The sequence below is a fragment of the Micromesistius poutassou genome, assembly GCF_964030765.1.
Source record: "Micromesistius poutassou genome assembly, chromosome: 14".
NCBI classification, from domain to species: Eukaryota; Metazoa; Chordata; class Actinopteri; order Gadiformes; family Gadidae; genus Micromesistius; species Micromesistius poutassou.
The window spans coordinates 17908425-17923559 of record NC_140284.1 but is presented as its reverse complement, the minus strand read 5'-3'; the positions used below and the strand labels follow the sequence as shown (position 1 = coordinate 17923559).

At 42.8% G+C, this 15135-nt stretch overlaps 1 protein-coding gene across 1 annotated transcript; it reads left to right on the top strand.

The window, feature by feature from the left end:
• Positions 1-2449: 2449 nt before the first annotated feature.
• LOC311358261 (opsin-3-like) lies at positions 2450-14430 on the top strand (the record flags this gene model as incomplete). The annotated part of the gene is made up of 4 exons (XM_084478259.1): positions 2450-2801; positions 9717-10042; positions 13635-13868; positions 14386-14430. The coding sequence occupies 4 exons, from the start codon at positions 2450-2452 to the stop codon at positions 14428-14430; spliced, it is 957 nt and encodes a 318-aa protein (XP_084334385.1).
• Between the last annotated feature and the right edge of the window lie 705 nt (positions 14431-15135).

Below are 15135 nucleotides of genomic sequence, written 5' to 3'. Positions count from 1 at the left end.
TTCAGGTATAAGTCCACAACTATCCAGTAAAGTATCCAGTCTGGGGTCCCTCTTCGTGGCATGGAAGAAATCTCATTATTGATTCATTCAGCATTAATGTGCCTTCACAGATGTGCAAGTTACCCATGCCATGGGCACTAACTCACCCCCATACCATCACAGATGCTGGCTTTTGAACTTTGCGCTGATAAAAATCTGGATGGTCCTTTTCCTCTTTTGCCAGGAGGACATGACGTCCATAATTTCAAAAAACTATTTGAAATGTGGACTTGTCAGACCACAGCACACTTTTCCACTTTGCGTCAGTCCTTGCAATTGACGTTGAGAAACGTTGTTCTTAAACTGTTGGGCTATTTGCTCACAGAGTTGTTCACAAAGTGGTGAACCTCGACCCATCCTTGCTTGTGAATGACTGAGCCTTTCGGGGATGCTTCTTTTATACCCAATCATGACACTGACCTGTTTCCAATTAACCTGTTCACCTGTGGAATGTTCCAAACAGGTGATTTTTCAGCATTCCTCAACTTTCCCAGTATTTTGTTGCCCCTGTCCCAGCTTTTTTGGAACATGTTGCAGGCATCAAATTCAAAATGAGTGAATATTTGCAAAAAAACAACAAAGTTTATCAGTTTGAACATTAAATATCTTGTCTTTGTAGTGTATTCAATTGAATATAAGCTGAAAAGGATTCTGTACAAATGACCTGTATGGATTGAAGCATTGATCTGCTTAAAACTGACATTGTCCGGCAGTAAATGAATCAGGAGTTTTGTTGGCTTCAACCAACCCTTAGTTTGAATGAAATAAATCAATAACCAGATTTGTCTTTGCAGTGTATTCAATTGAATATAGGTTGAAAAGGATTTGCAAATCAATGTATTCTGTTTTTATTTACATTTTACTGTCCCATTTTAATGTCCCAACTTCATTGGAATTGGGGTTGTATGGATTGAAGCATTGATCTGCTTAAAACTGACATTGTCTGGCAGTAAATGAATCATGAGTTTCGTTGGCTTCAACCAACCCTTAGTTTGAATGAAATAAATCAATAACCAGATTTGTCTTTGCAGTGTATTCAATTGAATATAGGTTGAAAAGGATTTGCAAATCAATGTATTCTGTTTTTATTTACATTTTACACAATGTCCCAACTTCATTGGAATTGGGGTTGTAATTAAAATGATATTTCTTAACCTTGTGAGCTTGAATACCAACATCTCTGGCTTTCCACAGGTCACACGTATCTGGGGACACATTGTAGAATATTGGATGTTTGAGAAATTACAAAAATTGAAATAATTTCATTGCTGCAGGTTTAAGTTATGCCCATGACATATGGTTAGGCTCTTTGATTATGCGTTAATTACGGTGAATAACTCTATGTTATATATGTTATAATCAGTGTTATATTTGTATAATGATGGATATTCTGTCCATGAGGGTCATGCTTGTCAGCCACTCTTATAGTACAAAGGTAGCTTCAATACCATGCTTGAATATTGCAAATTAGAGCTATTGCAAGCCTGAATCAAACGTGTGTGTTTCCAAGAGGCAGCAATAACGGAGTGTGTGTGTGTGTGTGTGTGTGTGTGTGTGTGTGTGTGTGTGTGTGTGTGTGTGTGTGTGTGTGTGTGTGTGTGTGTGTGTGTGTGTGTGTTGCGTGTGCGCACACAGATTCTTGGAATCTGTCAAATGTAGGCTATATATTAATTCGACTTTGCAAACCAACTCGGTCCGTCCCCTTGAGCGCCCTCTCTCTCTCTCTGCCTCTCTCTAACACACGCACACACACACACACACACACACACACACACACACACACACACACTCTCTCTCTCGCTCTCTCTCTCTCTCTCACACACACACACACACACACACACACACACACACACACACACACACACACACACGTCCTATTACTCTGGTGACGTAGAGATACCAATAAAATATGCTCTATAGTCGAAGGGAGTCACGATCACAGAATATTGTCGAAAGTAGGCTACTCAATATTTTTTTACTAAACGTCAGCATGCAGCATGCGCGTAAAGGTGATTATCACAGCGATGGATGAGTTCTGCGCATTATGATGGTTCTTTGTCAAGACTTCTGTAGGAAAACAACGGCGCACGTCTGCAAACTAATATGCCTAATATTATCATCGCAATGGCGTGGATCAACATTTCCAAATATAAATGTAATGGATTATAAATAGGCCACTCACCTGCGCCAGCATTGCGTATGGGAATACTTTGAGGAGCAGAAGATTTCATATTGCTGAAGACGCAAAAAACTAACTAAACTACATGGATAAATACGTTAATCAGTCCGATTTTTCCCAGATCAATTAAGAGAAACAATGTAAACAAAGGGGGAAAAAAATAAGAAAAGAAACTACGTTCCAGAAGTCCAACTGCCCTCCAACTTTTCAGACCACACGTTAACCAGCACAATGTTTTCGGACCCGCCTGATCTCAACTACAGCTTCAACGTGAGCGCTGACCGGGATTTGAGTAAATCTACGGGCACGGAGATGCTGTCCCCGACGGGGTTCGTCGTGCTGTCCGTGGCCCTGGGCTTCATCATGACTTTTGGCTTCGTAAATAACTTTGTTGTGCTGCTGCTGTTCTGCAAATTCAAGACGCTGCGAACTCCCGTGAACATGCTTTTGTTAAACATCAGTGTCAGTGACATGCTGGTGTGCGTGTTTGGCACTACACTCAGTTTTGCGTCCAGCATCAAGGGTCGGTGGCTGCTCGGTCGCATTGGCTGCAGTTGGTATGGCTTCGTCAACTCCTGCTTTGGTGAGTTAATAGTTCTACCCATGAGGACTGCACGGGTACTCTCTTTTTAACTTCTGTACAGAGCGCATTTTGTTCATTTTGTAGCGAAAGGCTTTTCGCTTATGCATATTTGCTTTCTTTGTTTATCGCCCTAAAATGTCTTCATAAGGTTCTGTCTTTCATCCAGACGCAATAACTTTCCTTACATATTGAGAGAGCTTTGGTTTTGACATGTGATTCGTTTCATTTAAGGTGTTTGAAGGATTACGTCATCTCTTATTGATTTGAAACTATGGGGTAGGCTACTTTACTAGCATTCCACGATGCATTATTCAACATTGCATTTTTAACAAATCAGCATATATCAATATCAATATCCAACTATTTCAATTAAGTGCTGCATTCATAATTAATATTATTTATGCTGCATATGGGCCAAGCATCCATATAGAACATTAACTTACCTTACAGAACCCACTAGATATATTGACATATCACTACATGTTGCTTGCAAAGTGACGGGACTCATTTCTAGTAGGTCCCAAGGTTATGGATGGCTGGCTAGATCTGCGTCTAATGCTCCCCTTGAAGAACATTACTGTATGTTCTGATCAAGCTTTGTCACTTGTTATTTACACACATTTTAGCTCTTGCCATTCATATATTCATATATATTCAAATCATCTCCCCTATGCATCTGCAAAAGAACACACATACACACACACACACACACGCACGCACGCACACACACACACACACACACACACACACACACACACACACACACACACACACACACACACACACACACACACACACACACACACACACACACACACACACACGCATGATCACAACTTTTGAACTGTCAAAGTTCTATAGCTTACTTGATGCATATAGTGCACAAATATGGATCCCAATTGACCTGCTTATTACAATAAGCAGTTAAATTGGGATCCATAATTGCTTATATAAAAGCCATGCTTGTTTGCAATGTTATTGTTTTATTTTGTCTTAATGTTACTTTTTACCTCTTTAGCAGTGCTAAAGAGGTTACATTAACAAACATAACATAAGTAGAAGTACTTATGTTATGTTTGTTAATGTAACCTCTTTAGCACTGCTTGTTTTGTTGATAATTCAGGAATTCCCAAATTATGCTTTCTTAAAATGCATATAAATCAACAAATAAGATTGATTGTTGATTTATATGTATTTTTTTGCTTCTACCATGGCCACAGTAGCTTACATTACTACTCTTTGCAGCCTCCTAGCAAAGGAACTGTATGTTACGTCTACTCTGTGTGTATGTGTGTGTGCATGCGTGTACATGTGTGTGTGTGTGTGTGTGTGCGTGTACGTGTGTGTGTGTGTGTGTGTGTGTGTGTGTGTGTGTGTGTGTGTGTGTGTGTGTGTGTGCTTGTGTGTGAGTATGTGTGCATACATGCGTGCATCTGTGTATATGCGTGTGCATATCTAAAAGTAAGATGTGCTTATGTGTGCATGCATGCATGTCTGCACTCGGTTTCTGTGCTCATTCTGCAAATGCATGTCCGTGTGCACGTGCGCTTGTGTGGCCCTCAAACAAGTGTGCTGGCATTAGCAGTGGTCCAGGAGGTTCTGTTCTGCATAGCAATGGAGCATGGTCTCAGACCAGGGCCATGGACTTACCTCTGTGGAACAATTGATATTGGACTGTCATTGCACTGGGCAGGTGGAGATGGCTCAACGTTGCCGCCTGAGGAAAACACTGTAGAATAATGAAGCTGTCTCCCAGGCATTTATCTATTGCTCGCACACGGATGAAATCGACTTGGCTCCCCCTCCCCTCCCTTCCTTCTGTTCTTTTCCCCCTCACAGGGGTCTGTGGCACTGACATGTGTTTCAGTTTCCGCAGATAAAAAAGACTTTAGGAGATTCATTTGCTTTGTTGGTGTATTCATGTGCATTGTGTAGTGAACAGGAATAGAATACGTGCCAAGATTTACTGACGCTCACAGGTCACAGCTAGTCAGAAGCTTCTCCGCACTTCTAAGGCAACATCTTATTGAGTTCCCATCCTCGTCTTGCTATCAGCTCTTTCTGTTACACATGAACAATTGTTATTCATCTTTAAAATAATATATGGAATACATCATGGAATATGGAAAGTCTCATGACCAGCCACAGCTTCAGCCGATCAGAAGGACCAAGTCCAAAGTAGTGGTGTTTCACCCCAGAGACTGTGCTGTTGCTGAAGCGTGATGGTGTTCAGTGTTTGGTTGCTCAGACAGATGCCTAATTATGTCTAGAATCTCACATTGCAAACATCAAGGTCATCATGTTCTCCCGTAGCCTCATTAAAATGCTTAAGCCGCACAGATGCCCAATGACACTTAGAGCAACCCTATAGCATGCACGGGGATGGCAGAGATTGTGCTTTTGTAACAGATAATATATCCCCCATTTAGTGCATGACTTGGAAAATGTGATGCGTTGAACCTGTGTTAACTTACATATGACTAATACAACTGAAACTGACAGTGGAAAAAGGAGGCTTTTTTTGTGAGCACTAAAGAACAAGAGCGCACATAACGCTATAGATGGAGATGTCACATGCATGGCTGTTCGTTGACAACATGCCTGGACAGACTTTACAATGTACACAGACTGTGTACCCTGAAAGAGCAAGGGCTGAACACGGAACGCTAAAGGAAGATGTGTCCTCCTGACTCTTGAGTGAGGTACGATCAGATGGACAGGGATGGAGAAGAACATCCATCATGCATTTTGTCCCTGTGAACAAGGCCCGGACAGTAACAGAGGAACCAGGTCTTGTGACACCATGTGTATGTGTGTGTGTGTGTGTGTGTGTGTGTGTGTGTGTGTGTGTGTGTGTGTGTGTGTGTGTGTGTGTGTGTGTGTGTGTGTATGTGTGTGTGTTTAACTATCAAGGTAGACAGTTTTCTTTTCGGAATATAATGGGGTAGTGGAGAGCAATGTGTTGGATGATTTGTGGACAGCAGTCATGCATGGCTGCTGTCACATATTCAAGTGAGTCGGAATTATACTGCCGTCATACATAATCACACATATGAATATGTATGAATAATCATTTTCCCTCTAACGGTAATTCCAGAAAAAAAACACTTTTTATTGTGCCGTACAATATTGCCAGGTGACATCAATATGCCATGTATTGACATAAAGTGATATTTTGCTGCACATTTTTTCTTATTATTATTATATTATTATCTTATTATTATTCTACAAAACGTGTCTGTTCAAAACTGTTCTACAAAACGTCGTATCTGTTCAGATACGACGAAGCAACCTGATATTCAACACTGCACTTCGATGGGACTTCAGCTATACAGCTGCAGAGTGGGCCGCCGATTGACCACTGCAGAGTGTGCAGTCGACCGGACTACAGACATACAAAGAGTCCTTGTATTATAAAGAGTGGATGTGTGAACGGTGAATGTCTAGTGTGGGGCCTTTGGATGGAGCGGTTATAAAAAATGTATTTCCTCATGATACTACCGAAGGCTGCATAATTGGCTGTTGATGAATGAAGCTGCAAGATAAATGATAGAGCCACATGGTTCAGCCTTCAGGTGTCTAGGGTCTAAGACAACTGTGTACTGTGTGTGCGTGTGTGTGTGCGTGCATGCCTGCGTGCGTGCGTGGTGCGTGTGTGCATGCGTGGTGCGTGTGTATGTTTTACTCATTACTGTAAACACTGCATATAATGGCACTTGCAAGGCAACTCTTCTTTGACAGACAAACGTTTGCTTATGAATCTGCATTTAATGACACTTTAAATCTAAAATAAAAATAGTAAGTAGGTACCGGTAACTACAAGTTGTTCAATGTGTGTTCAAATGTGTTGGGTTTTTGATATTTAATATCTTTCCATTCTATATTTACATATTTTTCGTTTAATTATAGTTTTTGACAGCCATCAATGTGTTATTTAATCCTTTGTTTGTTTGTCTACTAATTAGCATCCATCAAACTACGCCATTGGCCATTAATGGGGTACATATTGCCATTGACTACTACCGGGCGAATCATCTCTTTGTCGCTCAATTAATTAAGTCTTCCTTACCTTCTTTTATGCTTTTTTTTTTTTGCTTTAACCCTTAAATTCCCCATCCAAATATTTCTACTCAAAAGATTTATGTTGATTTCTCCCCGGAAACATCAGGTGGAGGTCAGAAAACACAGCTCCCCTAAAAAAAAAAAAAGAAGAAGAATCATGGGACCCTATGTCCTATGTCCGACGTGCAGATGACCCCACTCTAATCAAGTCCACAGTACCCAACTGTGACCCACATTGCCATGCCTTCCAATGCATTTATTTTGCCATTCTTTCCTCGGTTGTGGCAGAAAACTATGGAGACTGTAACCATAGGAATGAAAATCCCCCTCCATGGCCCATTGCCTGTTCGGAAAATATATGTAATTGTTTTTTGTGATGAGAAAAAACGATAGATAAACCAGTTCAGGTGTTTGTCAGTTGATCTGTAGACGATGGCTTTTTAGGTCATGTAATGGAAAAATCGATATGTTGTTTAGTTTTAATCAGTAAAGCTTTATCTTCTTCAGGTTGTGTTACCTAGCCACCCCGTCCGTTCAATAGAGTTATCTAGTTCCCCTATGTTGTTGATCTTTTGCCTGGCGTGAACCGGTCTCGAGAAAGCAGTGACTCCCTTATGTATTTATCTGTTTGGTGAGAAAACAATCATCTCTGGCCTTTGTGTAAATATCTATCACCTCTCATGTGAGGACAAATTGCCTAACAGATGGGGTGCAACTGGGCCCCCCTTTCCCTTAGGACAGCAGCCCTCTGGGGAGGAGGCAAAACTGTGTTAAAAGGCTCTGTGAGATTGTACTCTGGGCTCACTCTGCTAGAGAGGAGACTGGTGTATGCATACATTGTATAGGTCATTTTCCCACAACTTCTTGTGCACTTGTGTCGTTTTTCACATTTAGAAGTCTCATCCATCCAAGAAGCAATAAAGACATTCTCGTAAAGAAATTGCCACGACAGTGATCATGCCATCACACACCTCAAAGAAACAATGCTATCAGATTTAGATGTAGTGTGAACGGTAGGGACAAACGGTGAGATGACAAGCAGGATTGTACTGACAAAGTAAGAGCAGCACAAGCTTATTCTTTGGCTATGTGAAATGGCATTCAGAGTGCATCCTGCTTCGTTAATATGGCTTATTCGTGAGTCAAAAACAGAAAATTTGCAGGGAAAATTAGATTAGATTGGATAAAACTCGCCAGCCAACTTGTTATGTTTGCCATTATATTCTGTAAAAGACCAGAAAAAAACATGCTTGGCTATTATGGATTGAAATGTTTACAAAACTGTTTTAACTGTGGATAACGTAATGTTTCAATGTGAAAAGAAAAAATCATTCTATGAAATGTGTGTCACACCCACCCTATTTTATTTTCCTGTGGCCATCGTGTGTATCCAACAAAGGAAGACCATGGATAGTTCAGCTGAAGGTGTTCTGAATGAATGTCTCATGTGGCTGAATGGAAATTGACATCAAGAGATTCTAATACCATTCCTGTGATACTGTATACACGAGCTAGGGCAGGGATGCGGAATGCAGGCTTGTCGAGAAAAATATCTAAGAGAAAGAAAGGTGGTAAAGCAGCCTTGGGGGCTTTTTTTTAACAATATGTTTATTTATTTATTTTTTTTAAAGAGAACATACAGTCACAGGGACAGTAACATCACGAACATCCCTCCTCCCCCCACCCTCAACAGCACAATCACTCAAGGATGAATGTTGAATGAGAAAAAAATATATATATATGTATATATATATATATATATATATATGTGTTTATAGTCTTTGTTTGTGCCTTTACAGGCAAGTAGTTTTGAATCCATGGCCCTGTAAATGTCTTGCAATATTCAAAGAAACAACCGAATATTTCACTCTTAATATCATATTATACACACATACCAGCATTCGTCACTTAAAACGGTGCAGGGTATATAGTAGCCCTTACATAGACATATTCCAGACATACTATTCCAGACATACTCCAGACATATTAGGAATCATGGTTGGGTTGTGAAAATGGTAGTGAACTGAAGATTTATTTTGTTAGTAAAGGGCTATATTATGCTTAATTAATACTTCAATATTTATTATGGAACCCAATAGTGATCTTATCACTATTGGTGATTACTATTATCATAAATGTAAATCTTGTCTGAGGACAACACACACACACACACACACACAAATAAATGCACAGAAACACACACCCTTGAGAGAAGTGTAGTGAGGCTCAATGCAATTATTGAAACCTGCAAGTTGGTGTTCATTTCCTCAGGATGTCAGGTGGCAGAAAATACAACCGACAGATTGTATTTGCATACTAATTCAACACAAAATGATAATAGGTGACTGATTCACAATTGGATAACTGAACATAATGAATGGTATCACAGGAGAATAGCCAAAATAATGAGCATAATAATGAATTTATGCACATTATTCTTGTTTTTCCTGTCTTTGCTTTCCACTCTCCCGCCCTCCCTATCCCCCCCCCCCTCTCTCTCTCTCTCTCTCTCTCTCTCTCTCTCTCTCTCTCTCTCTCTCTCTCTCTCTCTCTCTCTCTCTGTATGTCTCACCCTATTTCCCTATCTCTCTCCCTTTCACCACCTCTCCCTCACACTCTCTCTCCCTCCTTCCCTCTCTTATTCCATTTCTCCTTCTCACTCCCTCCCTTCCTCTCTGTCTGTCTGTCCCTCCCTCTCTGGCTGTCTGTATGTCTCTCTCTCCCTCCCTGCCTTCACCATTCTCTCCTTCCCTTCCTCCCTCCCTCCCTTTCTTTCAGCATCTCTCCCAATAACACTCTCTCTCCTTTTCTCCCCCTGTCTCCCTGTTTCCCTATCGTCCGGGGTGTCCTCAGGCATCGTGTCGCTGATCTCCTTGGTGATCCTGTCCTACGACCGCTACAGCACGCTCACCGTGTGCAACAACCGCTGGCCCAACTACCGCAAGCCCCTGGTGGCAGTGTGCGCTTCCTGGGTCTACTCCCTCGCCTGGACCGTGCCCCCCTTGCTGGGCTGGAGCAGCTACGGCTTGGAGGGCGCCGGGACCAGCTGCTCGGTGTCCTGGAGGGTCCGGACGGCCCAGTCCCATGCCTACATCATCTGCCTCTTCATCTTCTGCCTGGGCCTGCCCATGCTGCTTATGGTCTACTGCTATGGCCGGCTGCTTTGGGCTGTCAAACAGGTAGGTTGCCTACACAATAATTCTATGTATGTATATATATATATATATATATATATATATATATATATATATATATATATATACATACATAGGATTGTTAAATTTTTAAGTTTCAGAGGTATGGACTCCTTTACAGTTCATTATGCAGCAAGCGATACTTGCAACAAAAATACATTGCTGTGAACTTTCTTTCGTCGCATGTACATGAAGTCATTCATGCAGACTCGCAAGTCAGTTTGACGTCAAGTCCAGGATAGCTTGAGGCAATAAAAATACCGGTTGAAGGGTGACGGGTTGTGAGGTATTCTGCAGACCGTCTCATGAAAAGAGTCTGGGTTCTGATTTAGCACCAGGCGGGTGGAGGCCTGGGGCCCGGTGACTGATGCTCTGTGTGTGGGGGCCAATCCGGATTAGCTACTCTCAACACCAGAGCTTCAAGGGTATGAACTGGGCTGAGGCTGTGTGGTGGCCTTCATCGAGAGAGCCAGCCAGGTGAGCTAGTGTCTCTTGGGGGAACGGAAAGGTTATGGAAAGGTTATAAAGCCCCTTATAGTCCCTGGCTATGTTCTGTGAGATGAAGCAGAGGGCCAAGCACTGACCCCTGCAGTGCCCCGGTCTTCACCTGGTCTAGTCTGAACTGATCCAGACACCGAGATCACAGAGACAGAGGCAGGAGGACCCGAAGGTATACAAAGTGGAAGGCCGCCGTGCAGGGTTACAACTACCTGCCCGTCTACAACAGGACCTAAAGCAGGAAGTACACTAACCCTGACACACAAACCCAGTGGCGGTTTTAGGTACGGGCGATACGGGCAGCCGCCCGGGGCGGCATTACAGGGGGGGGCGGCACGCACACGAGAAAAAAAAAAAATTGCAATTGCGGCCCCTGCCTGGCCGCAATTGCGCCCGCCCGTCAACAACTTTCCGGGGGGGGGGGGGGTGGGGGGCGCACGGAGGGGGGCTCGCCCGGGGCGCAATTCAATGTAGAACCGCTACTGCACAAACCATTCAATGACTGGAGTGGACTGGAAAGGCCAACATCTACCCTCAATCCCAGGCGTTATCATCTCACGATGGATCCCCTTTAAGTGGTGGCTCGGGACGAGTGGGACATGGGGACTTTCAGTTACATGGGCTCAGCAACGAGATAGGGACTTTCAGTTACGTGGGTTCATTTGCAAGAGGGGAGGAAAAGGAAGGTACTTAGAAGGACATCTGTGTTTCGGATATTGCTTTATCAAATCATTTGTGTTCGAGGACCAGTTCACCAGTTCACAAGGGCTCACTTGCAGTGATGAACGACACATTTGGAAACACAAATCAACCATCTTGTCACATTCGATTTGAAACTAGGCTGGCTTGGTCTTCTCTAGTCAGAAGATAATCATTACTTAAAACAGGTCTGCTAGGTTGTGTTCTGCTTCGCTGCGTTGAGCACAGCTTGGGGGGCGGGGGGCCAGAGAGATGATCGAGGCTGTTGTGATTTTATCTGTGTGTGAGAGAATTGCCTTCTCTGATGATTACCTACCAGCTTCACCTTGAGAAAGTGGTGTAGCCCTTAGCAGTCAGGAAGGGAGGTGATGATGGAAATGGAGGGGTTAACGGGGTGGTGGTAGGTGGGTGAACACATATCTGTGTATTATTCATTTGTACTTGGAAAAAGATTATGATCGGCAAACTCAGTGCAAATAGGTACACACCGGCAAACACACACACACACACACACACACACACACACACACACACACACACTCACACACACACTACCACACACATACACTCACACACACACACACACACACAAAGTCAAGTCAAAGTCAAAGTCAAAGTCAGTGTTATTGTCAATTCCAACACACATTCCAAGACAAATAGAATAACCAAAATGTTCCTGTGCTGAATAGGTATATTCTTCTGTTTTGGTAATGGACCCCGGGCAGCAATAAGCTGCCTTCGCTAAATGTCCTTCACTGTGGGTCCACGGTGCTGATGCTCTGCACACAAACCAAAGCCTGAAGAAGGAAAACAAGTCAATCACTCAGACAAAGCTCTGTTAAAGCTCGCTTTTAGATTACATTACAACTTACGCAGCAATGGGGAGACTATGGAAAGGCTGTCAATCGCAATAAGTTTGATGAAGCCTATAGTAAATAAAATGAACCCCTAGCATACTAGTATTTTCAACCAATACATGTCAATATGAGAGCTGGTCTTGTATGGAGGGTTGAAAATAAATCATTCTCTCCCGTCTCTCCTTTGTGATATGAGGAAAAAGAGGGACAAATCTAAGGAGTAGTGCTCCCCCACAAACAGATGTGCATGTGTTATCGTATTTGGGGCCAGAATGTTCCAGTCCAATAAAACTCAACTGTACAATCAGAGCATCTTTGCAATAACATTCACAAGTAAGTGAGACAAGTGATTTTACCTTGTCTCCTCTGTGACTAACATGCTTTGGCGCATCCGAATGGCCTATTATTTTAACATTTTAAGAAAACCTCATCACCATCTCCCTGTCACAGCTTAACTGCTAATTAATTAGTAATGAGGGAGAGAGAAAGTGTGCGGGGGATAAGGTGCTAGTGTTTAGTGCTTCAACCTTTTAAGACAGTAACGGCTCGTGCTACAAATAAAAATCTTGGATCTATTTTTGGTAAGTAGAGTGGGCGATAGCAATGGTTCAAATGAGTAGGCAAGGGGTGCTCCTGGTCACCCACAATGCTGTTTACCTTAGCCACTGTTCTGCCTCTATCGATGCCTTCCATATTTGGTAACGTAAATACAGTGGTACAAAATGCTGCTGCAAGGCTTTTAACTAATTCTAGGAGACGAGACTATATTACTCCTTTCCTTGCCTCTCTTCACTGGTTGCCAGTAGTTTTTAGAGTTATATATAGATAGAGATATATTTCAGACCTGTTAGGCCCCTATGAGCCTGAGCGTAGCCTGAGATCCTCGGGTAGGGGTCTCCAGGGGTCTCCTGGTTGTTCCCAAATCACGCCTTGTCACCAAAGGTCACCGGGCTTTTGCTGTACGGGCCCCTCAGTTCCCTCAGCTTGTCTGAGAATCTCAGACAAGCTGAATCAGTATCATCTTTTAAGTCTCTTCTCAAAACGCGTTTTTATGCAAAAGCGTAAAGTAGTTTTATCATTTTAACACATTCCTCTCTTTCTTTTGCTCTATTTTATGGTGTTTTTGTTAGTACTTATTGTACTCTCTTAATATGTTTTTTGTGTGTCATTTTTTTTATTATGTTTTATTCTGTTCTGTGAAGCACTTTGTAATCGAAAAGTGCTATACAAATAAAGTTGATTATTATTATCATTACAGTTACCTGGCCATTTTTCTGTGCTTGAGTTGCACTTTCCAAACCCACACATGATACAGATCTGTTGGTCTAATAATGAATAATTCCAAAATTTTCTGAATCTCAAAGTGCTGTGTGTGTTTGTGTGTGTGTTTGTTGTGTGTGTGTGTGTTTGTTGTGTGTGTGTGTGTGTGTGTGTGTGTGTGTGTGTGTGTGTGTGTGTGTGTGTGTGTGTGTGTGTGTGTGTGTGTGTGTGTGTGTGTGTGTGTGCGTGCGGTTGTCACGCAGGTGGGCAAGCACCGCCGGACGGCGGCACGCCGCAGAGAGTACCGTATCCTGTTGATGGTGCTGACCACGGTGGCCTGCTACCTGCTGTGCTGGATGCCCTACGGCGTGGTGGCCATGATGGCCACCTTCGGCCCGGACGACATCATCAGCCCCGTGGCCAGCGTGGTCCCCTCGCTGCTCGCCAAGAGCAGCACGGTCATCAACCCCCTCATCTACATCCTCATGAACAAACAGGTGGGTGGTGAGCTGAGAGCGCACGCGCGGTGTGTGTGTGTGTGTGTGTGTGTGTGTCAGTGTGAGAGTAATGAATGAGATTAGCTATGTGGAAATGTTTAGTGATTCATAAAACGGCCTTGGTTTGTGTCGGTGTATCTGTGTGTTTATAATGAATGAGAAGTTGTCAATTATAAAATGGGGTATGCCCTCAGTACACAAACTGTGTGAAATGAGGGCATTGTGTGTGTGTGTGTGTGTGTATGTCAGTGTGTGTGTGTGTGTGTGTGTGTGTACGTGCATGCGTGCGTGCCACGATAAAGCCTTTTACATTTACAACATCTTTATTTGAATGGTAAAAAACAAACCAAAAGAAAAGCTGATCATCATTTAAACAGTCGGTTATTTAAATATTCATTCAAGTTTAAGAAAAGGGGCTTCAGTGACGGGTCATGGTGGCTTTTTTTTTTTTGCAAAGGCCGAAGAGAGTTTGAGACGGGCATTGTGTCCGGGGGCTTCTCTCCTCCGCCTGTAACAGTTAGCGGGGCGGGGTGGCACCAGCAGCACCAGCCACAGAACGTGACATGGAGACGTCATGGAGGCCCATTGAAAAGAGAGGCGTCCTCTGTAAGCCGATGATCCAGGAGAGCGGACGAATAGGAGTAAAACAAGATCACGCTTGGAGTGCCCTCAGAACCAGAGCAATACTGATCTACGAGCTTCCAAAGGAGCCTTGTTGGCAGGTGTAGGCACGGTGTACCTTGTTCAATACCGAGAGGGAAATCCACATCTCACAGAGCCTTCGATTTCATGTATTTCTTTTTTGGGGTAAATCAATTCAAATCCGACCGCATTCCAACAAGAAGCTCCGGCACCTTTAGGAGTGCTCTCTGCCTGCCATCAACCCACAGTAGCACATCATTAAAGATTTGACATTTGGCACCATTTGGTCAAACGCACTGTGTCTGCTGTAGGGCACAGCCTGTCTTTGAGTGCTCCCAGGGAACAGGTAATAGCTGCAAAAGGCGACCAACCTATCCAGACACACATGCACTGGTAATGGCAAAACACCTGGCAAAAAAGTATATATTAATAATAATAAACCACACACACATTGTTTAAGACTTTCAGTCTACACTCAGATTTACATGCTCTGTGCATCGAACGTATGAAAACAAAGAAAACAAAGATTAGAATTAAAAATCCGAAATGGATTTATGTACAACATATCCAAAATGTTATTTGTTGCGGTCTGAACCTTTTTGTTGAATAAAATCAACAAATTCAC